This window comes from Bos indicus, chromosome 2, assembly GCF_029378745.1.
Source record: "Bos indicus isolate NIAB-ARS_2022 breed Sahiwal x Tharparkar chromosome 2, NIAB-ARS_B.indTharparkar_mat_pri_1.0, whole genome shotgun sequence".
NCBI classification, from domain to species: Eukaryota; Metazoa; Chordata; class Mammalia; order Artiodactyla; family Bovidae; genus Bos; species Bos indicus.
In genome coordinates this window covers 31,276,715-31,304,163 of record NC_091761.1, presented here as the reverse complement: position 1 = coordinate 31,304,163, position 27,449 = coordinate 31,276,715, and the positions used below count along the sequence as shown (strand labels likewise).

At 37.1% G+C, this 27,449-nt stretch overlaps 1 protein-coding gene across 4 annotated transcripts in view; it reads right to left on the bottom strand.

Moving 5' to 3' along the window:
* The window catches only part of SLC38A11 (solute carrier family 38 member 11), a 60,108-nt gene that overhangs the window by 20,346 nt on the left and 12,313 nt on the right, over positions 1-27,449 (bottom strand). For 3 of the 4 annotated variants that reach the window (XM_070804013.1, XM_070804025.1, XM_019971732.2), the window contains exons 6-10: positions 27,324-27,430; positions 25,132-25,211; positions 4,341-4,411; positions 3,512-3,673; positions 520-632 (exon numbers count right to left, since the gene is read on the bottom strand). In XM_070804013.1, coding sequence (XP_070660114.1) covers positions 520-632; positions 3,512-3,673; positions 4,341-4,411; positions 25,132-25,211; positions 27,324-27,430 — 533 coding nt within the window. The remainder of the gene's footprint in view (positions 1-519; positions 633-3,511; positions 3,674-4,340; positions 4,412-25,131; positions 25,212-27,323; positions 27,431-27,449) is intronic. The other variant, XM_070804021.1, reaches the window with a different exon arrangement.

The window sequence follows — 27,449 nt, the reverse complement described above, 5'->3', positions numbered from 1 at the left end:
ATAAAATTATCTCTAAAACTAATGATTTAAAATACATTTTAAGTTTTCATGTAAGACAAAATATTTTAGTCTTTTAAAAGATAATACAATTGATCATATCTGTCCTATGGTGCCTTTTATACATGTTGACTTATAAAACATTTTAGCCAAAAGACAATTTTGTAAAACATGTTTTAAACCTTACTGCTTAATTTGTTTGTAAGAATGAGTAAAAGAAAATCTTGGTTTGACTCTATTAAAGGCTGACATTCATTTTGGAATGCAGTTGTATAAATATTTATACTTATGCTAATATAAACTAAACCACCAAACATGATTTTCAAAACCAACTTTTGAAAAAACAACTTGTAAACATTTGAATATGAATTATCTTTAAACTGGGTAAAAGAGAAAATTTCATGAATTATGTTTCTTGTCATGCACTTGGGAATTTGCAGAATCAAATGATTTATAAATTGTACTAAATTAATGTAGTAGAGAAATGACCTAGTTAAAAGTGTCGAAAGAGACTGTGCTTACCTCTCTAGTCACAAAGCATTCAATGGGGTATGTCAAAATGACAGTGACTCCATAGCAAAACCTTCCAAATGTTACCAAGTCATCATTTCTGCAATAATTTTCAAACAAGTCTCCTAGAGAACAATATAAAATAGATTTACTTAATAGATACTGGATATTTGAGATAAATATGTAATAAATGAGATATTGAATATTTATTATATGAGTAAAGGTACATAAACATCATTTAATTTAATTAATACAACAGACAGCTAAGTCTAAATATAAATTTTGCATTCAAAAGCTACATAATTACTGCTGGGTATTAAAACTAGCACATGCTCCACTTGAAAGCAAATTTATCACTAATGGTTTTTCTCTTACTCTCATTGTTTGTTTTTAGAAGATTAGCCTTAAATTTGTATCAACATCTGAAAAATACTTTTATCCATTGTCTTCTTATACCAGAATCAACTCCCTAAATTCTTGTGCACTGGTTTTATAAACTTGCTTCTGGTCTTTGTTTCTAGTAAGTAAGTGACTTCATTATTTAAAAAAAAAAAAAAAAGTCTGTTAAAATAAACAAATTTCCTTTTGAAATGTTATTCTTAGATCAAGGACAATCCTGAAAGGAACAGTAGACTAGTACATGTAAGGAGCTGAATTTCCTGTATATCACTCTATGGAGTTTAATCACAAACTCAGGGCTACAGCAAGGAATTCCAAACATACACTATCTTTCATGGTATCTGATGAACCCAAGTATAAATGCACTGATTGAAAATGGTGAAAATATGGTTAGTTCCCAGGCAAAGTATTATATTTAATTAGTTCCAAACTAAATGATGGACCATATATACCTTGAACCAATTCTTATTTAGAGACTATTTTCTTAGACACATGTGAAGAAATACAGGATCTAGTGAGAGCACAGATCATGTCAACAAAAAGTTTCCCAATATAGAAACAAATATTTGGGGCTGTTTATTTCCTAAATAAAATACTTACATTTTAAAATGTTGGTCACAGTTTTCAATTAAACTGAATAGAAAATTAGATAAAAGTCACACACTGCCACACTGTTTATATATAAAAAAAATTAATAATAATCCTCTGTATACTTATTTTTCATTAAAAGACTAAATGACTTGCTTCTTCCCAAGACTTATTTAAGTGACTCTTTTCCCCTCCTTTCTTTTAACTGGAGTAAACGTACATTATTTTCTAGTGTCCCTTTTGGGCAGAAGGAGATTAAATCACAAAGCAAGGGTCACAGTAGTGGTTGGTTCAAGGTTGACAGAAAAGATTCTAACACTCTAGGAAAAAGGACTCAAACTCCCTGTTCTCTAACTTCCACTAAAATACGGGCCCTGCATCTTTTCAAAAGTCACTGGAAAATTCAAGAACAATGGAGAGTTGTCACTGCCTCACAAGCTGGAGTATGTGAAATGAAAGAGAAAAGAAGCCTGCAGTGTGCACAACAAGACTGGATTTGCCTAAGGCAAAATGGCCTAAAGAAACAACGTCAGCTTATTCAAGCTTGACTGTAAGTGTGTTTTAGGGAATTATAGCTAGAAAAGGAAAAAAAAAAAATCAAAATCAACCTGTCAGCTTTGTTATGTAAAGACTTAATTATACCTGAACAATTACTACTGATAAAAACCACCAGGAAGGTGTGACTAAGAGAAAGGGTTTCTGTCTTAGAGAAAAGGCATTTTGAAGCCAAGATTCTGTGGAGATTGGAGCCTAAAGGCCATTTGTCTTTCAAACTGTGCAGCTTTAGTGACATATGGCAATGTTTTGAAACAATTTTTATCAAGACTTTCAAGGTCGCTTCATTATTATACTCTAATGGCACACACAGGTATTATATTTTTGATAGCATTGTGATTATGGTATTAATCACTGTTTTTTTTTAAGTCATCTTTCTTTGTTTCTTGAGAACTCTCTCCTTATAATCATAGTCACCTGTAACCTAAATTTAGAACAAGGCACCATTCACCCAAGGGTACCTCAATGTCATCTGAAAAGTGAGCCAAGAAGAACTAGAGGTTAAGAGACAGCTATTAGTGGGTCATATGTGACCAAAACAGGGTAGACAGCAAGCCGGAATGAGGAGAAAATGGGACTGAAAGTCAGGAGCCGTGTTTCCACTTTGTCACCAGCCAGCTTGGGCAAGTTACTCTGCTTCTTTGTGTTCTAGGCAGGGGGTAAAACTAGTTATTCCACTTACCTTCCTAGGGTTGTCTGAAGGTCAAATGCAATAATAGACCTGCAGAAGCCATGGAATGCATGAATCACGGCATTTAGCAGGCTGTCAGACTACCCTAACTAGCACACATAGATGAGGCAATGCAAGAGGCAAGGACATAGAAGAGATGACCACTCAGCTGTTGGATGGAGAAGAAAGAAGTGAATTCAGTGTCCTGGGGTGAGAGTGGAGGTGGGGAGGAAATGGGCTGGTTTTGTAGGAAAGGTGATATTTTGCATTTAAAACAAAAGAACAACTAAGTAGAAATGTCCTTGGTTGTTGGATGAACAGAAGAAAAGGAGAGGAGATAGCATTTGAAAGCAAAGTGGAAGCACTCAGAGGAAAAAAAAAAATACATGAGGGAGTGAATGATGATATGGCTGGGCTCTTTTCTCTACGGGGAGTCCTCAGAACTGTTGAGTGATTCAGAGAGGTCCATGAGAATCAGAACCAAGAAGACTGTTAGCCTTGATGAGAGGATACTGTTGTCTTTGAAGGTGAAACTGCAGTGGACTAGTAGAGAGGAAAGCCAGAATTCATGTGCTTTGAAGTGAAACCATCAAAGGAGGGAGAACGGACTACAGAAAAAGTTTAGCAGTTTAAAAAGGAGAAGATGAGGAAAATTAGGAAAGGGAGGAAGGTAGAGGAGAGAATGTGTTCTACTTTGAAGTAGGGCATTGGGTATAATAATACTTAAAATGAGAAGTGATAGCACCACTCCATATGAACCAAAACATGTTAAGATAGAATTTCTCTTTTTACCTTGGGTGTAGCCAGTAAATGTCAAGTATCCACACGTAGCAAAGAGAATACTGATAAATACAGAAATCAAGGTAGACACATGGATGATGTGAGACCACTTAGCTACTGTAGGTTCTTCCAAAGAACCATAAACTAAGAAGCAGTTATGGTGGCAAATAAATGCTGCAATACAAGGGGGGGGGGGGGAAGCATTATTAAAGCAAATCACATAGTTGTCCTTTTCTCTTGGAAAATTCAGAGACATATGCTACTTTGAAATACTAATGAATTGAAGTTCAAATATACTAATTTACTAGAGATGCCAGAAATAATCTTTCTAACAGCTGTAGGAATGAGAAATTTCATTTGTATTAGGCTTATGTGATCTTTTCATGTCACTCTTGATATAAACCAGGCCTATCCAACTTTCTCTCCCACTTCCTACTGGCCTTTCCAATCTTAAAGGAAATCTAAACAACACCATATTTTCAGCCCAGGGCTTCCTTTCCCATCTGGGATATAACAGAGTCACTCTAGACTCCTGGCCAATTCACAATACTTTGTGTGCAAGGAATAAGTCTGTTAACACTTGCTAGATTTTCAAGTTAAGAAACAAGACTTTAATGAGTTTTCTGCATGAGGAAAAGACTTGTTAAAATTGAAGCAAATTTTAGTGATGAGTGAGAATGGTTTGTGCCTAATTTTATGTTGGCACAAACTGGATCATACGCTGCTAATAGGAAGTCTAAAACAGGACATCTGCTTTCCAGACACAAATACGAGGCAAAGCACTTTTTCATGGTACAGAAGACCCCACATTGAGAAAGGACCTTGGAAACCATGTACTCACCAAATGACATCACACCAACAGCCTGAACGGCATTGGGCTTTGCAAATATCCAAGCATCTTCTGTTTTTGGTCTAGAAGAGAATCGGTTAATTTAAAGAATGATTAAACAAACACAGGCATAAGCATACAAGAAAACAAGAAATGATGTCATGCTATAAGCTGAACATCTTTAAGTCAGAAATTTATAAGGAGTCCTCATTCATCTTTTTAAATTGTAAATAAATTCCCCAGGAATATTGATGTAATCTGTTAACCTTGCTCCTTGAAAATGTATGTCAAATATACTTGGAAAGAATCTAGTTTCACATATTTAAAATAGATTACTTAATACTGTCACTTTATTTGCTTGTCAATTTAATAAAATATTTGTTATGTATATTTGAGATACTCAATGAGGAAGATGACATTAATAAAGCAAAATTATTCCTCAATTAATCAATGCAGCCCTTCATTTCCTTCTAACCCATTCTTCCAGGCTCATCCTACCCAAAGGAAATTCACAGCTGGCACTACACTTTATCGAGAAAGGTGGACTGAACTAATATTAATTGAAAAGGTCCTTAACGATGTTCCAGGAACTATCCTATTCTATCTCAATCCTCACAGTAACACTGACGTGTTCTTATCACCATTTAAAGCATTAGGAAGGTCAAGCTCTGGATGGTGACACATCTGGTCAAGCTTCCACAGTCAGTAAAGAAGCTGAGCTTTGTCTCTTTGGTCTGTCCATCTCTTCCTTACTGAGCTGTCAGTCACCTCCAATTCCCACCTGTGTATACACTTCTCAAAGAGGGTTTAGAAATATATGCACTTGAAACTGCCTGAATAACCCTCTTTCCCGGTGTCATTAAAGTATCTGCCAATCTGTCTATAGTCACAGATTGGTCTCCCTGAAGAACAGTCAAGAACACAGGCTCCAGTCTGTGTTGATCTTCTGGCCCTATCTACTTATTAGTGATCTTAGACAAAGTACTTAACCCTTCTGTGGTTCAGTTTTTTTTTTTTCAAATTTAGTTACTAATTTATTTATTTGCCTGTGTCAGCGCTTAGTTGCAGCACGTGGAATCTTCCGTTGCGGTGGGGGCTCTTTGCTGGGGTACCTGAGCTCAGTAGTTGTAGTGCTTGGGCTCAGCCACTCTGCAGCATGTGGGATCTTAGCTCCTCAACCAGGGATCGAACCCACATCCTCTGCATTGCAAGGTGGATTCTTAACCACTGGACCACCAGGGAAGTCCCTGTGCTTCAGTTTTGATATATATAAAATGTGGATAACAATACTAATGCCTAATTCACTGAGTTATTACATAAATTAAATGAGAAAAATATGTAAAATCTGGGAGAGAACCTAGCATATGGTAAGTATTCCATAAATGGTTAATAGTATTATCAGCTTATGTCTCAACATTGTTATTATTATACAGTGTCATTTAATAGAAGGTAGCAAAGGTCCAAAAGTATGGCCAGCTTCCCTGAAAAGGAAAGCCTTGAGTGAGACCCCCAAAATGCATAAAGATGGAAGAGGAGGAGAGGAAAGAAGGGTCCTTGAAAGTAGAAAGGCACCAGGTGTAAAACCATCTATTTCATAAGTTTGTGATTCATTCTCAACGTAGACACAAAAAAATGTCTCATTTGTTTGGTCAGAGTCAGTGCGATTCATGCATTATGTCACTGCTTGGCATATTTGAAATGAGCAGTTACAAACTCAAAAGAACTAAGTGGCATACAAGGGAGGCCTCCTGCTGTTACAAGGCTTGCTGACTCTCAGAGATTTTTGAGTGGGAGCTGCTGCCACCTGCTGCCTCCACTGCTCTTATTGCAGTGACCATCACCCACAGCAGCACACCTGTCAAATTCCCACGTTAATGTGGAAAAATATAAACTTGGCCCAGAGTCCTTAAATTTTTTTTTTTTTTTAGAAAAGGCAGCATTAATAATTGTAGAAGCTTGAAGATTTTTAACTTTCTAATATTTTAAATGATCTACTTCTGTTAGGGTTTTTGCATGTTAGTAACATTAATTTTTCCTTTCAGTACAGATTGTGGTGGTACCCTATTTTTTGACTCTTATATGAGTAATAAAAAAGCACGAGTTTTATGTTTCTTCATTCAAGTTTAAAATGCTTTTCCTAGTCCATATGGTTCCTTGAAATTCCTAGATAAGATGGAGAAATAGTAACTACAATAATTTTGGATTCTCTGTGTTCATCTTAACGATGTTGATTTCATAAGAGGAAAAATACCAAAAATACGTTACATATAGGGAAAAACATGCCCAAATCTAGAGAGAGAAGGAGACACTGAATATGGTTTTCCAATCTTTTATAAATCAGCCTGGGATTGAGTTCCAGAAAAATGTGTGTGTGAGTTGCTCAGTCATGTCTGACTCTTTGTGACCCCATGGACTGTAGCCCACCAGGCTTCTCTGTCCATAAGATTCTCCAGGCAAGAAGACTGGAGTGGATTGCCATCCCCTTCTCAAGAGGATCTTCCCAACCAAGGTATCGAACCCTGGTCTCCTGCACTGCAGGCAGATTCTTTACTGTTTGAGCCACAGGAAGTCCAGAAAAATGGTTCCACACACACAAAAAAAGAGAAAGTTTCTTGATATATTTTGTGATATCTTGATACCCAGTGTGGATAAGTATGTAAAGCATAGATGGCTCTGATTTTAGAAGCTTAAAATGGAAGACGAAATATTATCAAATGCAATCAAGCAATGTATAAGAGAAAGAATCATGTCTAAGAGTAGTTTTTCCAATAAGTGCAAGAGTAGTAGTAGTGCAATAGAAAAATCTATTAGTATAATTCATCACATTAACAGATTAATGGAGAATAAAAAGCTTATCATTGACCATTTCAAAACATGTAGAAAAGCCCACAATCTAGTATTTATTCCGACAAGTATATTAAGCAAGCTATTATTAAAGCAGAACTTTCTTGACCTAATAAAGAATGTATACCAAAACCCATAGCAAATGACATATTTAAAAGTGAAAAGTTAAAAAAAAAAAGTGAAAAGTTAGAAATATTACAATTAAAGGCAGGCACTAGATGATGTTCACTATCACTGCTTCCAGAATATACTACTGGATTTCCTAGCTTATGTAATAAAATAACACATAGTGATAAGATATGTAATCACTGGAAAGTGATAAATTATTTGGACATAATATAATTATGCAAACAGAATATTTAGGGGAATCTACTGACAAGCAATTGGAATTAATAAAAACATTCAGCAATTTTACTGGACACAAGCTCAATACACAAAAATCATTAGGATTGATATACACAAATAAAAACTAGTTAAAATGTTTTTTTAAATGGCAATGATAAAGAAAACTAAAAAATATGCATAATATTAATAGTATGATATAATTTTATTGAAAGACAAACAAATGGAGAGATATACCATATTTATGAAGGAAGACTCAACTGACATCATGTCATGTCAATTCTCTCCAAACTAATATTTAATTTCAAAGAATAAAACATAATATTGATGGAACAGAAATTGTTTTAAATCTATAAAAGCAAAAACCATAAAGATAAAAATTGATAAACCTGGTTAAATTAATAGAAGGTAAATATAAAATGTGTCAGAGAAGGCAATGGCACTCCACTACTCTTGCCTGGAAAATCCCATGGGCGGAGGAGCCTGGTAAGCTGCAGTCCATGGGGTCGTTAAGAGTCAGACACGACTGAGCGACTTCACTTTCACGTTTCACTTTCATGCATTGGAGAAGGAAATGGCACCCCACTCCAGTACTCTTGCTTGGAAAATCCCATGGATGGAGGAGCCTGATAGACTGCAGTCCATGGGGTCGCTAAGAGTCGGACGTGACTGAGCAACTTGACTTTCATGTTTCACTTTCATGCATTGGAGAAGGAAATGGCAACCCACTCCAGTGATCTTGCCTGGAGAATCCCAGGGACAGGGGAGCCTGGTGGGCTGCCATCTACGGGGTCACACAGAGTCGGACACGACTGAAGCGACTTAGCAGCAGCAGCAGCAGCATACATAGGAGAGACCCAGGGGAAATTGCCCAAATGGCCAAAAACCTTACCTTAAATACCATCTTTAGTTAAAGATAAAAGAGGCTGCTGGGGGCAGTGGTTTGGGACTTCAAAAGTGAGGAAGGCAATTCACATGGAGATGGAAAAGTAAATGTTTGGTAAACAAATGTTTGCTGGGCCTCGAGGAGACAGGGCCCACGTAGTGGACTCTGAACTCTGGCCCTGCCCCGTTTCTCCTGCACACCTAGTGCATACTCTTTGCTGGTATCTGGTGATAGCTCTATTTCAGGAATGTCCCTCTATCTAAATTCTCTTAAGCAGTGAGGAAGAAGGTCAAAGGTGCTTCCTGAGTCTTTCAGGTCTTGATTGTTTTCAGTTTGAAATAATCCGCTGGCCAAAGAAACATATTTTGGGGTGGCAAATTTTGCTCCCTTACAATTGCTTTCTATGCTGATGGAAATGTTCCACATCTGTGCTGTCCAACATGATGACCACTAGACACATGTGGCTGCTGAATATTTAAAATTATGGCTAGGGCAAATTAATTTTTAATTTTATTTAATTTTATCTAAATAGTCACATGTAAAGGAAGATAAATTAGGAGATTGGGATTAACATTTACACTTCTATATATGATATAGTAAACAACAAGGACCCACTGTATAGCACAGAGAAGTCTACTCAGTATCTTATAATACCCTACCATGGAAAAGAGTCTTAAGGAGGATACACACACACACACATATATATATACACAGACATTTATATGTAAAACTGAATCACTTTGCTGTACACCTGCACCTAACACATCACTGTAAATTAATTATATTTCAATAAAAAATTGTAAAATAAAAAAAAATAGTCACATGTGGCCGTTTGCTACTGTGCTGGACAACAGAGATCTAAATGGAGTTCTATAGGTATTTTCTGTTGCAAAAAACATAATTACCTTCTAATGGTCTAAAACAGTTAAATTACTTCAAGAAGGGTCATTTTTCCTGTAGTGTAGCTTACATCATAAGTTTCAGCCACTTGAGCTTTCTGAGAGGCAAGTAGAAGAATGGAGGAGATGAATGGAACAATAAACAAGAATATCTTGTGAACTTATAAAGAACCATGGCTACTAAAAAATTTGAAAAAAAGAACAAAAAAGCAAAAAAAATACTGAGAACTAAATCAAAATTGTCATGAATAGAAACAGAGGGAAAACACAGTACATAGTAGTCATATTGAAATATTATTATGAATCAAGTGAAGACAATCTGGTTTTACAAAATGATTAGATTATAGGATGAGCACTTCTCTTTTTTTAATTTTAAAGAATAACTCACAATAAGTTACCTGTGAAGTAGAAATGGTTTTCAAATGATTTTTCAAAATCAAATTAACATTAATTAACATACAACTCTTCAGGAGTATTTCTTTTGCACAAAGAGAGGCTAATTTTGTTCTGAAGAAACCTCCAAATAGAACTGCTCTCTGGTTTCTTTTCGGTTTAGATTTCTTCTGTTGGTGCCGTAAAGGTTCATTTCCTTGAGAGCTGAAACCAACCACATTTATTGGTGTGTTTCTAGAGTCTGCAATGGAAGCCAACAGCTTTGAAATTAGTCCACTGACATCAGCAGTGTCTTTTCAGCAAGTGTCAGTGTTACCTAATGATGAATCAACCGGCTTTTAATCCCCATTTGGCTCCTGCCTGCTTCTTTCATTTAATGTGATTCCTGCTGACTATAGATAAAACTGTGGTTAATATTACCAATAAGGGACAAGTAGAACAATAGTGAACTTAATTCCCATTGTGAAAGAACTTTGTCTTGACTAAGAAAAAACATAATTACAGCAAGCTGAAATGGAAAAAAAAAATAATGAGCTTTGGGGTCAGACAGACTTGGATTTAAATTTTACCTTTATGATATACTAGCAGGCTGACTCTCAGCAGATTACTTACTGACACTGGTCTCAGTTTTCTCTGCTGTAGAACAGAGACAGTATTAATTCTATTTCACATATCTGACTTCTCTAGTGGTCCAGTGGTTAAGAATCCATCTTCCAATGCAGGGGACTTGGGTTTAATCCCTGGTTGGGGACCTAAGATTTCATGCCACAGGGCAACTAAGCCCATGCACCACAACTAAGACCTCATGCAGCACACTAAGTAAGTGTTTTTTAAAAGGGCTATGAGAAAATGAATAGAAGTGTGGTATATAGTGGACAACCACTGTTAGATGGGGCTCCTTCTGCTCTTTTTCCCTTTGTTCATGTTCTTGCCACTAAAGTAATAATACATGTCTTAGTCTGGGTGTAAGGACCTGCAAGTACATGAAATGTAATGTTTGCCATGGTATTCATCCTCTTGCAGAAAATGAAGGGACTGTGAGAAAGGTAAGTGATTCTTATTTTAAATAAGTGAATGATTAATCTTGATAACAGATAATATATCTGTAACTGGTTTTGATAATGATGAAAAAGATGAAAGGTTCATTTATGCTTTGGATATTCACAGTAAATATTCGGTATTCTCTCCCACCCACCATACCCCAAACAATTTTCTGCACAACCCGGTCTGCCAAATTAGTGCAACTTCCAGCTGCAGAAAGCCACTCAAGTTCAGGGTACTCAGAGTTGCTCACCTCATGCCAGGGTTTATACCTTAGCTCCAGTGTCAGTTTCCCAAGCTAAGTTGAGGAGCTGCTCTGTAGTGATATAAATTTTGCTACAGTGGTATGCAGACTACCACCAGTGGAAGATAATTAAACATTTGAATAAAAGAGGGCACTCATTGAACCTTAAGATATTTTACATCTAAAATGGACAGAGAGGCAAATTGCCTGACTATTTAATCACCACTTGGATAACATCTTAGACTAATCACTTGAGAGGAAAAAAAGTATAACATTAACTTAAAATTTTTTAAGATTCTATCTATCTATCTACATATGCACACATAAATTGAGGGTTATTCTTATTTTTTTGTTATATAATTTTCTGATTATAGAAAGCATTTTATTCTGTCCATGTCCCCAAAGTAAAATGTTTTTCTTTTGTATTTCACCATGGGGAAACACTATGAAAGAATATTTATGGATTTCATCATCAGCATCATTAAACATATAAATAAGTACAGGGACATTAACGTTCATTTCTTGAACTCTTAACACTACCTTTTCATAGAGAGATAGAAGCTATCTTATCTTGCTACATTAGGAAACTGAAAGTTTCACTTTCAGGAATTATTTGGAGGTCCTATGGGCTTCCCTAGTGGCTCAGACAGTAAAGCATCCGTCTGCAATGCAGGAGACCCGGGTTCAATCCCTGGGTTGGGTAGATCCCCTGGAGAAGGAAATGGCAGCCCACTCCAGTATTCTTGCCTGGAAAATCCCATGGACCACAGAGCCTGGTAGGCTACAGTCCATGGGGTCGCAAAGAGTCAGACATGACTGAAGGACTTCACTTTCACTTTCATGTTTTATTTCAATAAGGTGATATGGCCTTGCACATATTATAAAATCTTCAGGTGTGTGTATGTGTGTGTGTGTTGAACAGTCTTTGGAAGCAATGGAAAATTAATCTTTACCAAATTGAAGATGCAGTAACTTCACTGAATGCACAAATAACAGGCAGAGGTAATTGATTCCCAGTTTTGTGGGGGGTTGGGGGGGCTAAAGAAATATTTAGCAAAGTAATATAAAATCTTATTTTAGTCCTTTTTTTACACAGAAATCTCTTCCCAAAACTTTCAATTAAGTGCTAATACAGGTAGTTTTTCTTTTTTCCCCCCAACCTCTCTGCTGTTTTTCATGGCACAGTGCAAGCCTCACAAACAATGGAATAGCTTTCCTAAAGAGGAAAAGGTATTTTAAATAAAATGCTTGGATTTGTACTTAAATCTGCAGGCAAATTAATAATCAAGTGTTAAACTTGGACATCCAATTAAACTCAGTGGATGGGACACATGAACCTAACTTCTTGTCTCAGCCTCACAAGAATGATACTAAAGGGATTTAAATGGAAGACAAACGCCCAGGGGAGGGGGTGGTAGAAGAAGAGACATCACTAAGAGAAGGTATTTTGAAAAAAGGGAAGCGGATGCTTACAATGTCACTTATAACTGCTGAGAATGGAAGAAGGTACAGCAACATAGAGGGAGCTAATGATGCGAGAGAGCTGATTCTCTTTGCTAAAGCCCTGTGTGTGCAGGACTCAGACACACCAGGAAGTGACTCAGGATGTTCTAGCAAAAGGACAAAACAAAGAAAAAAGAAAGATTTGAGAAACTGAATGTAGGGTGTCTAACACAAAATAGAGGTGACAGGAAGCCCTAGAAAGACAGTGGGACAGCAAACTGAGAACTTACTCTATCTAGTAAAGAAAGAGGACAGAGGTTCTGAAAGGGGGTCTCTAGTGAAAATAACAAGACTGGCAGACGATCTTATACGTTTGAGCATTTGAAAAGGAATAACAAAATTAAGCAAAATCAAAAGCTAAATGAGGAAAAAATATCTTTAAAAGACATCTCACAAAAGACTCATTACCTCCAAAATATACAAAGAACACATAAAACTCAACAATAAGAACACAAACAACCCAATTTAAAAATGGCCAAAGATCCCTTGATCCTCTAACAGACACCTCATTGAAGAAGATATCTTGAGAGCAAACAGGTGTATGCAAAGATGCTCCAAATCATATGTCACCAGGGAAATGCCAATTAAAACAACACTGAGATACCACCATACCTCTTACAAGAAGAAAAAAAAAAAAAATAGTACATCTATTAGTCTGGCCAGAATCTAGAACACAGACAACTCCAAATGTTGGTGAGAATGTGGAGCAATAGGAACTCTCATTCATTGTCAGTGGAAGTGCAAACTGGTACAGCTACTTTGGGAGACAGTTTGATGGTGTCTGACAAAACTAAACACATTCTTATCATAGGATCCAGCAATCACATCGCTTAGTATTTACCCAAAGAATTTGAAAACATATTCCACACACAAACCTGCCACACCAATACAATACAGCTTTATTCCTAATTGCCAAACATGGAAACAACCAAGATAGTCCTTCAGTAGGTTGATGGACAAACTCTGGTATATCTAGATGATAGAATATTACTCAGTATGAGAAAGAGATGTGCTATCAAGCCACGAATAAACATGAACAAACCTTACATACATATTACTTGAACAAGAAGCCACTTTGAAAAGGCTACTTAGTCTATGACTTCAACTGTAGTTGAAAAGTCAACTGGAAAAGGCAAAACAATAGAGACAGTAAAAAGATCAGCAGTTTCCAGTGGTTAGGGGTGGAGGAAAGGGGTGAATAGAGGAAACACACAGGAATTTGGGGGAAGTGAAATACACTGCATGTTTATATAATGATGACTGCATGTCATCATACATTAGTCCAGACCTACAGAATGTGCAATACCAAGAGTGAACTCTAATGTAAACTACAGATTTGGGGTAATGATGATGTACTAACCTAGATTCATCAGTTGTAACCCATGTACCATCCTATTAGAGGATGTTGATAATGGGCGAAGCTATGCATGTGTGAGAGTAGAGGGTTTGTGAGAAATCTCTGTACCTTCCTCTTAACTTTGTTGTAACCTAAAACTGCTTAAAAAAAATAAAAAAAATTTTTTAAAGCTAAACTGAACACTCAATGAAACATTATTCAAAACAGAACCAAAAGCAAGTCTTGATTCTAGAAAAAAATACAAGAAATCAGTTCAGTTCAGTCGCTCAGCTGTGTCCGACTCTTTGCGACCCCCTGAACAACAGCACACCAGGCCTCCCTGTCCATCACTAACTCCTGGAGTTCACCCAAAATCATGTCCATCAAGTCTGTGATGCCATCCAGCCATCTCATCCTCTGTCATCCCCTTCTCCTCCTGCCCCCAATCCCTCCCAGCATCAGGGTCTTTTCCAATGAGTCAACTCTTCGCATGAGGTGGCCAAAGTACTGGAGTTTCAGCTTTAGCATCAGTCCTTCCAATGAACACGCAGGACTGATCTCCTATAGAATGGACTGGTTGGATCTCCTTGCAGTCCAAGGGACTCAAGAGTCTTCTCCAACACCACAGCTCAAAAGTATCAATTCTTCAGCACTCAGCTTTCCTCACAGTCCAACTCTCACATCCATACATGACCACTGGAAAAACCATAGCCTTGACTAGATGGACCTTTGTTGGCAAAGTAATGTCTCTGCTTTTGAATATGCTATCTAGGTTGGTCATAACTTTCCTTCCAAGGAGTAAGCGTTTTTTAATTTCATGGCTCAATGATTTTGGAGCCCCCCAAAGTAAAGTCAGGCACTGTTTCCACTGTTTCCCCATCTATTTCCCATGAAGTGATGGGACCAGATGCCATGATCTTTGTTTTCTGAATGTTGAGCTTTAAGCCAACTTTTTCACTCTCCTCTTTCACTTTCAACAGAAGGCTTTTTAGTTCCTCTTCACTTTCTGCCATAAGGGTGGTGTCATCTGCATATCTGAGGTGATTGATATTTCTCCTGGCAATCTTGATTCCAGCTTGTGCTTCTTCCAGCCCAGCATTTCTCATGATGTACTCTGTATAGAAGTTAAATAAGCAGGGTGACAGTATACAGACTTGATGTACTCTTTTTCCTATTTGGAACCAGTCTGTTGTTCCATGTCCAGTTCTAACTGTTGCTTCCTGACCTGCATGTAGGTTTCTCAAGAGGCAGGTCAGGTGGTCTGGTATTCCCATCTCTTTCAGAATTTTCCACAGTTTCCTGTGATCCACACAGTCAAAGGCTTTGGCATAGTCAATAAAGCAGAAGTAGATGTTTTTCTGGAACTCTCTTGCTTTTTCGATGATCCAGCAAATGTTGGCAATTTGATCTCTGGTTCCTCTGCCTTTTCTAAAACCAGCTTGAACATCTGGAAGTTCATGGTTCACGTATTGCTGAAGCCTGGCCTGGAGAATTTTGAGCATTACTTTACTAGTGTGTGAGATGAGTGCAATTGTGTGGTAGTTTGAGCATTCTTTGGCATTGCCTTTCTTTGAGATTGGAATGAAAACTGACCTTTTCCAGTCCTGTGGCCACCTTTGAGTTTTCCAAATTTGCTGGCATATTGAGTGCAGCACTTTCACAACATCATCTTTCAGGATTTGAAATAGCTCAACTGGAATTCCATCACCTCCACTAGCTTTGTTTGTAGTGATGCTTTCTAAGGCCCACTTAACTTCACATTCCAGGATGTATGGCTCTAGGTCAGTGATCACACCATCGTGATTATCTGGGGCGTGAAGATTTTTTTTGTACAGTTCTTCTGTGTATTCTTGCCACCTCTTCTTAATATCTTCTGCTTCTGTTAGGTCCATACCATTTCTGTCCTTTATCGAGCCCATCTTTGCATGAAATATTCCCTTGGTATCTCTAATTTTCTTGAAGAGATCTCTCGCCTTTCCTATTCTGTTGTTTTAATCTATTTCTTTGCATTGATCGCTGAGGAAGGCTTTCTTATCTCTCCTTGCTATTCTTTGTAACTCTGCATTCATATGCTTAAATCTTTCCTTTTCTCCTTTGCTTTTTGCTTGTCTTCTTTTCACAGCTATTTGTAAGGCCTCCTCAGACAGCCATTTTGTTTTTTTGCATTTCTTTTCCATGGGGATGGTCTTGATCTCTGTCTCCTGTACAATGTCACGAACCTCTGTCCATAGTTCATCTTACAAAGCTTCAAATACATGATGGCAACATAATGAAGGCTTATTATAAGGTTCAGATGGTTTAAGGAGCAGTGCTTCTAGTGTTGTAATATATTTTAATACTAACGGAAATGGAGACTCGCTTGTAGCAGTTTGTAAATACTTTTACAAGAATGACTGTTTCTCTTAGTCTGAAAAATCCAGACAGATGTTATAAAATTTTCAGAAACCTTTTCTTTCTGTTTGCCATGTGGGGTGGTTTGGGGGTGGGGGGGTAAATTCATTTTGCAAAATTATCTCAGTTTGGATTCTTGGATTCAAGCTTTGCACCCTATTTTAAAAGACATACTTGTCCTTATCTTTATAGCAGCTGAGGAATAATAAGGTAAAGCAGTAGAGAGCAAGCCCTACCAAATGCATCTCTAGTCTTCAAAGGCTGGAGAAAACAAGCTGCAGAGGGACTGCTTCAGATCACCAGAACATCAGACCTCCAGTCAGGAGGGTGGGACATCACATGTTGTACCTGCAAAAACCCTTTTCAGCTAAACGCAGGCACCTTCCAAATCATACAATCTCAGCAGAGCCTGCGTTTTTAAGAGAGCCTTACATATTAACCTCTTCAACCAGGCACATCCGGGAGTTAAGTGCTCTGGCTGGCACACAAACAGAGGCTCCATGTTTCCTGTCACACCACGAGCTATCAGTGACATAAACAGTTCTGCCCACTTCCCCAGCTCTGCATCAGCTGACAGCACTTTGCCATTTCCTCGCTTCCAAGCTTACTTTTCTTCTGAGTCAGTCCTACAGACAACTGCAGTCTGCGTGAACACATACGCTGTTCAGGAACATTCTTCCTGGGTATCACCTGAAACCTCAAAACTTATTCTTTTGTTTTTAAATGCAAGTGCTCAAGATTTCCATTAAAATAAATGTAATTTCAGATGTGTGAGCTCCAGAGTATGACACCTGACCTTTGAACAATGCAAAGCTTGGGGGCACTGACCCTCCGAACAGTCAAAAATCCAGGTATAACTTATAGGTAGTTGATCCTCCCTATCTGAGTTCTGTATTCTTGGATTCAACCAATTGTGATCCTGTAGTAGTATTTCCTACTGAGAGAACTTTGTATATAAATGGACTCAAGCAATTCAAACCTATGTTGTTCAAGGGTCAACTGTGTTTCCCTCTGGGGTTCTACCTGGGGTTCTACATGGGTCATACCTCTCTTCACCTTATTGTTATGTGCTGTCTCTATACAATCTTGTCTCTATACAATCTCCCTAAACTCCAGACTTGCATTTCCAAAACTTATTCTTCCTTCCTCTCCACCTCAACGGTTACTCAAAATTGATATTAAAAAACAAACAAAAAACTTCTGTGTTTTTCCAGACTTGTTTCCTTTTTTATCCTGGTTAACAACTTAAAAGAAGCTGGGGTTTTTCTTCCATGTTCCCATCGGCACCTGCTCTTAATTCTGTCAGTCTATTGAGGTTATCTTTTACATGTTTATCCACCCCACCGCACCACCAAAGTTATAAGAGGCTTGCAGAAAGGGACTGGGCAATACTGATCTTCACATCCCCAGCACCTAGAAAAGTGACTGACCCAGTAAGCATTTAGTAAGTGGTTACTGACTGAACAGACTCTTCCATTTTCTTCTTTTGCTAGTGAGTTCTGGACCATCTGCCATTCCGGTTGTCCAAATTGAAAACCTTGGCAATACCCTCCTCTTTTTCCTCCTCTTTTCTATCAGCCTTGCCTCTTATCCTGTTCCAGATGCCTTTTGCCTGAATGCCTTTGCTATAGATAGCCTCCTCTCAGGTCTTTATACCCGCATCTATCCTCACTTCTGCTGCCAGAGAAGTTCAGCATGGAGTCTTGCTCTGGTTACTGCCCTGCTGAAGAACTTTAACTGACCCATCATTAAAGAACAAATCCTACCTTCTCAGCACTACATGTAAAGCTTTCCTTCCATGTTGGTCGCTATGATCATTTCTTTGTACACTCTAGCCAGACTTTCAGAATCACCAAATACAGAAGCTGTACAGTGGCTGGGGATGGGAGAACAGAGGTCAGTAGATTGAGAAAGTACCATACTTGGTAGTTTTTCAAAAGAGATGATATGGAGACATGACCATTGTTAAACCTATGATAAAATACAGGAAAAACATAAAATAAAGATAGAGTTTTTGAGAAAATTCTCAAGAGGGGCAACTTTATTTCATTTGATTGCTCCCCTAACCAATGGCAGTGTCCTTCCAATGTATCTCCTAATGTTAGAACTTTAGGTCACAAACCTAGAGGAGTGGGAGTGGGGGGAGGTTCCTGAGGGAGTGACCATATGTGTACCTGTGGATGATTCATGTTGCTGTATGGCACAAACCAACACAACACTTTAAAGCAATTATGCTCCGATTAAAAATAAATCAATTTAAAAAAAATTTAGGTGACTATATACACCTCTGGGCTGCACTCACTTCTGCCAGCATTAGCTTCCTACCCTCCCCCCCTCTCCTTTTTTGACCCAAATAATTGTTTTAAAGGCAGATGATCACATATTGCCTTATCTTGACATATTTCCTGCCTGCTCAGGTTGGGCTAAGGGCACTTCTTCCTGTTTCCATTGCACTGTGTAATAATTCTATTAAATATTATATTAAGATTAAATGTCTGTTCTCCCCATCCACAAACTATAAATATCTGGGGTCAGGGACAGTGCTTTCTCATCTTTGTAGCCTCAATACCTAGAAGAGTGACTGGTATCAGTTACGATATTTAATAAATGTTTATTAAGTGAAAGAACAGGCTATTCTTTTTTTGCTCTCTGGTTGTTGATCTATACCAGAGACCAGTCTGGGTCCTAACTGGAAATAACACAGGGGGCAAGCTTCACTAAGTCAGCCATTTATACAAAACAATTGATAGTGGATAGAATGAGTTCATAATATTGACCAGCCTGGACTGCTCCTCCAGCTCCACTGTGACAGGGACTAGCCTCATCTTCTCTGAGAATATATAGCCTTGCAGCTGTCTTTTTTCTATTTTCATGCAAACTCAAGTCAAATGATGGTTCTGTTTGTTGCTTCATGTTGGCATTTGGTCTGAGAACACTCAACACTAGTGCTCCAGAACTTGGAGTCAAATGGTATTTTAACAAATGAGTGAGCACATTTGACTACTACGCAAGTAGCCTTAGGAAAATTTTCTTGGCCAGAAAGTGTTTTCATATGAAATTTTTATTGTCCCAAGATCATTTTTATTATCCCATCACTTCCATCTTCTCCAAGGATCACTTTATATTATGAGTTCCAATTTTTCAAGATCTCCTGGGGATCTCTGGCTCCATCTTTTGGCTTGATCTATAACATGTTCAATATCTCCTATGGTAAAAAGATATTTTTTAGACATCTTAATAGCTTAAGCCGCTGGTTTGTCAGCAGATTTTCATACATTGATGTTTTTAAAAGACAAAAGGTTTTGTTTTTTGACAAATTAACTTATATCTTAATTTTCTCCAAGTTAGCTTCCACTTATATCGTTTGATTGAAACTCCTACCACTTAAAGTGAACATCTATAGTTTGCACTACGCAAAGGCTACTCTTTCTTAAGAAAATGATTTATGTATTTATCTGGCTGCCTTGAGTCTCATTGTGGCATGTGGGATCTTTCACTGTGGCATGGACTCTCTAGTTATGGTGCTTGAGCCTAGTTGCTCTGCAGCATGTGGGATCTTAATTCCCCAGCCAGGGATCCAACCCACAGATTTTTAACCACTGGACCACCAGAGAAGTCCCCAGACTAGTCTTTTCCTGGCATCACTGCCTTTATTTCCTTTGGGGTACCTTTTCCTCGACCCATAGCCTACGTGCTTTAGTTGAGCTGATCCTATCCTTAGTTTCAAGGGTAGGTACGTAACATAAACATAAGCAACTCAATACAGGGCATGATCATCATGGGTTCTTATTAGAACCAATTCACACTAATACTTGAAGTGAGGTTTGAGGTTAAAAAAAAAAAAGAGAAAGCTCCTTTTCTTTTTATGGGATAGGACTTGAATAGATGTAGGCTAAGACTGCCATTGCTGTCTTGTCACAAGGAGGGGAAATTCTTCAGAAACTAGAGCCAAAGTCGGAAACAAAGCCTAAAGATGAAAAAAGAAAAACTATGATTCTATTGATTGAGCTCCTAAACACAACAAAATATAACAATAGAAACAGCGTTGAACTTTATAGCTGTGTGAGGGGATAAATTCTCTTTTGCTTCAACCAGTTCTATGGTTTTTCATTTGCAATAAAAAAGGCAATAATTTATGCATCATCAAAAAAATATCAGTGGTATTTGCCAGAACAAATAATTTCCTTTTCAAATATGCACTACTCTTCTGTCTTTACGATTTTTTTCTGATCCTTCTTTAATCCCCCCTGTAATTCCTGTTTATATGCAGCTTTAATTGTGGAATTTCAGGGTTAGAATGAATAAGGGGTTCACAAAACTAAAGTATATTGAGATCCTTGGAAAAGACATATTTTATATACATAAATACCTATTAAAAGTGTAGATACATTTTTAGGAAATTATGTTTGGAACACTGCACTATTGATTAAACTATTGTAAAAGAGATGTTTTATGAGGAGAAAATAGATATAAATTTGGTCTGCATACTATTACTTCCATCCTGAATGTAAAGAATTGAATATTAGCGAGGCACAGAATGAAGGTTTTCACAGTGATAATGCTTCTGATTGTAGTTTGGAAAAAAAAAATGGGAAAACTGTGTTATTGCATTTTGATACTAGCACACTTTCTGGAAAGCAATTAAATTGCCTTGGCACCTCAGTTTTTAGAAAGCAAAAGGTTAGAAAATACAATAAAACTGAACATTATTTCCAGAAAGAACCAAAAGCTGTTGGACTGTGAGATATTTGAAATCATATCAAAAAGCAGAATTTATGGCCCTATGAGTTATGAGAAAGGAAATTGAATTGTGTGTTTTATTTTTAAAACACGACCACTAAAAAGGTGTTTCCATAGTAACAAGGTCAATAGAACTAGCCACTGCAGACCTTCCTCTTTTTCTGATAGCAGGTTTAAAGATCTTTTTCAAATACCACTTTAAAAGCCCTATGAAAAAGTACAGCATTTCTGATCATTCATCTGAACAAAAATGAGGAAAAACACACATAGAGTATTGAATTTCTCATGTTTTATGGATTTAAGGCATTCTAGGCTGTCACATTTTCAGAAAGAAGCCTGCCTGACTAGCTACTATGCCAGCCCCTGAACACAGGGTTTGATTAGCCTGACTGTAAATCTGGACAAACAGAAGTTGTTTGCAGTAGTATTTAAACAGAAATAAAAGGCAGCACAGTATTAAAAACACACTTCTTTAACATCTAAATATTGGAATAGTTAAGTAAATAATCCCTGTTATTAGGAAAATATCAAAGACTCAGATAAAATATGATATTAGCATTAGAGGAAGGTTAAAATATACAGGTCACATATTGTTTACCACAGAAATAAATAGCTCTTTGGCTGTAAAAAAATCGATTCATTTAGTGCCACCAGGAAGTGGCTTCTCCTTCCTCTTTCCTTTCTATCAAGATACAATGCACATATGACAGATATTTCATCATCTTATTTCTCCCACTGAACTGTGAGTCCCTCAGAGCAGAGAGATTTTCTATTTGTGTTCACAACAGTATCTCACACATTGTGTATGTATAAGAAAATGAAAAAAAAAAAGTGAAGGATGAATCATGAAAAATAATGACACAACAATCACTAAAATAAATAACATAAAATCTCTGGTCTATTTTTAGAAAATAGTGTCAGTTAAAATGTGTAGTTGTGATTTTCATCTCTTCAACTTAAGAAGCTCTAGATCTTCATTCACAGACTCACAATCATTAAGGAATAAACCCAATTGCGTGGCCCCTACATCAATTTCTTCAGGATCTCTGCAAGTGGGGGTCTGGCATCAGCATTTTTTAAAGCTACTCAAGTAATTCTAATATGAAGCAGAGTTGAACATCATTGTTTTAAAATGTTCTGCTGGGGCTCCACTAATGACATTTATTTACTTCCACCTTTCAGCTACTTGTTTTTTTCCCCTTTACTATTGCCCTGTAGTACCCTATATCAAATCTAGAACACCTTTTATTATAACTTGATTTATTCTCTAGAATTCCTTTTCATGCTAAAAGCTTCAATTAAAATAGCTGTCTTATACATTTAACATTTTAACCAAAAATTATTATTGTATTCTGTTCGATATTGCTATTAGCCTTTTATGGCTCTGAACTCCACCTTTGAAAACCAGGGCCCTGTATAGTACCAATATAATAACTGTTATGGGTTTCCCCCGTGGGCCCAACTGTTACCCCAGTTGGTAACAAGTCCGCCTGCAATGCAGGAAACTGCCTGCAAAGCGTTAAGATGTGGGTTTGATCCCTGGGCTGGGAAGATCCCCTGGAGGAGGAAATGACAGCCCACTCCAATATCTTTGCCTGGGAAATCCCACGGACAGAGGCGCTTGGCAGGCTACAATGCATGGGGTTGCAAAAGACTTGGACACAACTTAGTGACTAAATAGCTGCAACCACAAATGATAGATGCTAAGTATATCTAGTAGAATTTAATATGTGCTTCTGTGCTTTTATGCTTACATTTCCAAGGCCTGTAATTCCTTTTATACTCTTATCTATCTGGAAAATTCAGATTCCTCTTTCAAAACTCCCGTATCATATTTTTCTTTCTCTAGGAAGCCTTCCTTAATTTGGACTATTAAGGACTCTGCAGCACTGCCACTGCCCCTCATTCATGCTTCCATTTTTCACTCCTAATACTGCACTGTCATTTCTTCTTTTTAAAATAAATCCCTTCTCCATAGTTGATCATGAACAACATGCAGTAGGCACAGCCCAGCAAAACAGAAGCAATAGGCACTCAACAAGTGCTTACTAGATGAAAGAATATATGGCCACATTGAAGTGAACCAGCTACATTTCAAAAACACTATTGCTATGGACTGAATTGTGTCCCCCACAAAATCGTATGCTGAAGCCCTAACCTCCAGTGCGATGGTGTCTGAAGATGAGGGGCTTAGGGAGATAATTAGGTTTAGAATTAGTGTCTTTATAAAAGGAGACACCAGAGAGCTTGCTATCTCTCTCATGGTCTGCCACTGGGAACACAGCAGGATGGCAGGCGTCTGCAAGTCAGGAAGAACCCAACAAGCTGCCAGTTTCCAGAAACAGGGGGAAATAAATATCTGCTATTCCAGTTACCCAGTCTATAGTATTTTGTTCTAGTAGCCCAAAGTGACTAATACAACTACGACCTGGGACTAAGTTATTTGCTGCTGCTGCTGCTAAGTGGCTTCAGTCGTGTCCGACTCTGTGCGACCCCATAGACGGCAGCCCACCAGGCTCCCCCGTCCCTGGGATTCTCCAGGCAAGAACACTGGAGTGGGTTGCCATTTCCTTCTCCAATGCATGAAAGGGAAAAGTGAAGGTGAAATTGCTCAGTCGTCTCCAACTCTTTGTGACCCCATGGAGTGCAGCCTACCAGGCTCCTCCATCCATGGGATTTCCCAGGCAAGAGTACTGGAGTGGGTTGCCATTGCCTTCTCCTAAGTTATTTGAAGAGAAGATTAATATAAATATTATGGATATTTGTATTTATCCCTTTTATTGAAGTCCTTAAAAAATAAATGCTTTTTGAAAAGACCATATGAAATAAAGTTAGTTCAGATATTTCACACTTTTTTCAAATAAATTTAAGGCATAATTTTTGGTATTTTCCTGGTAAATTAAGAAGCCTGACATAAGCATATATAGTGGAAAATGAAGTGATTTTGCAGAACAATGATCAGCAGGAAAAAAATGTTACCTTGGGGATGGTGTTATCAATTACAGCTATTCACCAGGTTTTTTTCTTAATAGATAACATTAATGGAAGACCAAGCATGTTCCTTGTACTGTGTTAGACATTATGTCTTAAATTAATTTTGTCTTATTTAGGATAAAGAAAATATTTAAGGTATCACAGCAACTCCATAATGTATTATTTACTAATTTATTCAACAAATATTTATTGTGCATTGTGGGAACAGCGTCGGATATGACTAAGCGACTTCACTTTCACTTTTCACTTTCATGCATGGGAGAAGGAAATGGCAACCCACTCCAGTGTTCTTGCCTGGAGAATCCCAGGGACCGGGGAGCCTGGTGGGCTGCCGTCTATGGGGTCGCACAGAGTCGGACACGACTGAAGAGACTTAGCAGCAGCAGCAGCAGCAGCAGTGGGAACCCAATTTTGTGTTTAAAGCCAATTTAAGCTAGTTTCATTCTAGCATTCTCTTGGGACTACAGACATAAATTATCCAGTTCTCATCTGATAAATCTATTCTATAATCAAAGCAAAAAACTGTGTGGTTTAGATCAGTAGACCCTATACTTCAAATTTTACTGATAAGTAACATTTTTAAAATTTGAGGACCCAATGCCAAGTTGCCAACATTTTATTTGGCCAAATAATATAAAAAAACAAATATTACTACCAAGTATCACTATCAATTCACAAATGATAAAGCATTTTAATACAAGAAAATAACATAATCTGAGCAGAGAAAAAAGAGATTTTCAAGGTGATTGTATTTTATTTAATAGAGCAAACATTCACTATATTCTTTATCATTCTCATTTTAGCCCAGACTGTTGAATATTTTGTTAAGAACATATTTAACTCTGGGATAGACACAGAAATTTCTACCCTCTATCATCTTCCCTCCTTCTGCTTTCTACCACTGCACTAAATTGTTCCTATTTCTCACTATTCAAAATCCCTTCCTTATTTTAACTTTTTGAGCAGATTATTAAAATGATAAGTAAACATGGTTTAATCTCATCAGCCATGCAGGGTCCAAGGGAAAATGTAGGTCTACTTTAATGTAATCATACTTGCATTTCATCAAATAGTTAAATGATGCTTCTGGTACTATCATAATTTTGTATTTCTGCATTTATAGTATATCATCTGAAAGCCTAAATGATGGGTATAAGTCAAATATCAACCAATAAAGCAAGGAAACTTACATGTGTGGGCCCAGTGAAACTCCCCTTGCCACTACAATTCCAAGAATCAGAGTTGTTAAAACTGTAGAAATAAGAGAGATCTGCAAAAGAAAATGTAAAGATATAGCATCAGTTTAGAAGAGACAATGTAATCGAAAATATTAGGTGATTTACTTTTTACTTGACTAAATTTATGTAGCTTTTAGGATATACTTCTTTAGTAGTTCATTCTTACCAATTGTTAATAATCTCAGGCATGTACATTTTTATCAGATCATACTCTTAGTTTTTTTCCCACAAATAGAACAAGTACCAAATATAACTATTTCATAAAGTGAAGTTATGTTTTCACTTTTTGTCAGGTTTTTAGTGTTGACTTGTGCTTTTCTTCTATCTATAATTGCTTATTGCTACTGTCTATCTTACCCTGGCCCTTCCTACACAACATCCCCGCCACCTACCCACTCACACACATTTTGGGATGCCTCTGCTTCTTCCCTTCTGCTTTCCAGCTCTATTAGTCCATTTTTCCTATGCAGTTTCACCCTTTGGTCTGTCCCAGTGGCTCAGTGGTAAAGAACCACTTGCAATGCAGGAGACTCAGGACACATGGGTTCAACTCACAGCAGTATTCTTGTCGGGAAAATCCCATGGACAGAGGAGCCTGGCGGGCTACAGTTTGTGGGGTTGCAGAGTCGGACATGACTGAGTAGCAGCAGCTGTGCTTCCAGAGTCTTCTTTGCTACTTTCTCTCTCTTCTGTTACTATTTCAACAGGTTAAAATATAAACTGGCCTGTGTGTGTTATGTTCACTCATTACATTAAATTTGTGTTTCTATTCAATTTTTTATAATGAATAAAGACATTTTAGAATTTTTTATCTGATAAGAAAAATATAAAATTGCTTTTATTTCATTTGTCATTAATCTTATTTCTTGGGTTGTTAGTTTTAAACTAGAGCAGGTTTTATTACGAGTCCTCTGATCCACCGAGATATTAAGAAAAAAATCCCAAGGTCACACAGCAAGAAAGTGGCCGAAGGGGAATTCAGATACATAGCCTGACTCCAGATGAGTGTTCCTAACTACTCTGCTTTGCATTGGGATACTTCAGTATGACATTTGTAAGGCACATTTCAGGACAAAATGTTCAAATGTTATCAATATGATAGAATATTAGCTTTCTTCTCATAAATGCCTTGCCTTTTGCTCTCAGAAGAAAACATTTATGTCTATACTGAACATGAGAAATGGGAAATAGTTCATATATTTCAGATAATTCACCCAAAAAGTCCCTTTTAATACAATTTTATTTATTTCTGGATCCCTGTAATGTAAAGAAGACAGCATGGGCAGAAAACTGGAATATCATCCCCACTCTCAGCTCTGCCTGGAAGGAGGGACTTCACCACTGCGTATACATAACAACATCACAGTGAAAAGTAAAATTAATCAACTGTTGGATTTTTCAAAATAGATTGAAAAAATATGACTTGCTCTCTAAAAAATTTTTTTTCCTCACAATGCTTGGCATAATGTAGATGCAACACCAATAACATTTTATGAGAGTGAGGGAGAAAAATACAGCCAGATAAAGGCTAATGTATAGAGATAAGCATATGTGGTGAGTTGAATACTTATTTGATTGGTTTTATTACAAATAAATCACCATTTTTCTTTAGCAATAAGAATCATAAATATTGGCCAGATTCTTAATCAATCAATATACTGATATTTAAATTCACTGGATAAAAATGGGCAGAACAGACATTGTAATTAAAAAAAAAATTAAGCCATTTACAAAGCCAATTTACAACAAAAAAATTAACTGATTCATTCTTACTTCATTAAAGTTAATTTATTTTTAAATTGTCTAAACTATCTACAAAAAATGATAGATTTTTTTTTCAGTAAATAGAGTTGGTTTAATACAGTTCTTAATATTTTCTAAAATTAAAGTGTTCTGTCTGATATCAGAATATCTGCCTTAAAAAAGGAAAAAGAAAGGGACCTATTCATTTCATACTCATCAAGTATTTAACTATCAGTTCTCCCAAATAAGATAAACTATCAAACAAAGTTTACTCTAATACAAGTGTAAGTAACTAAAGATAAATACTGTAATTAAGAATTTGGTCATACAGGCAGTAATTTTACAAAGTTAATGCAGGTAACGTAGTGCATCTCTTTGCGTATTTAAAATGTAGAAATTACCTTCCCAAGCTTCGCTATATCGCGATACAAGGACAAAGGCAGAGTAAAGACAACCGTGGAAAGCACAATAATCAAATGGCGACCAATAAGCAAGTTTTCAGGATCAACTGAAACACAATAATTATT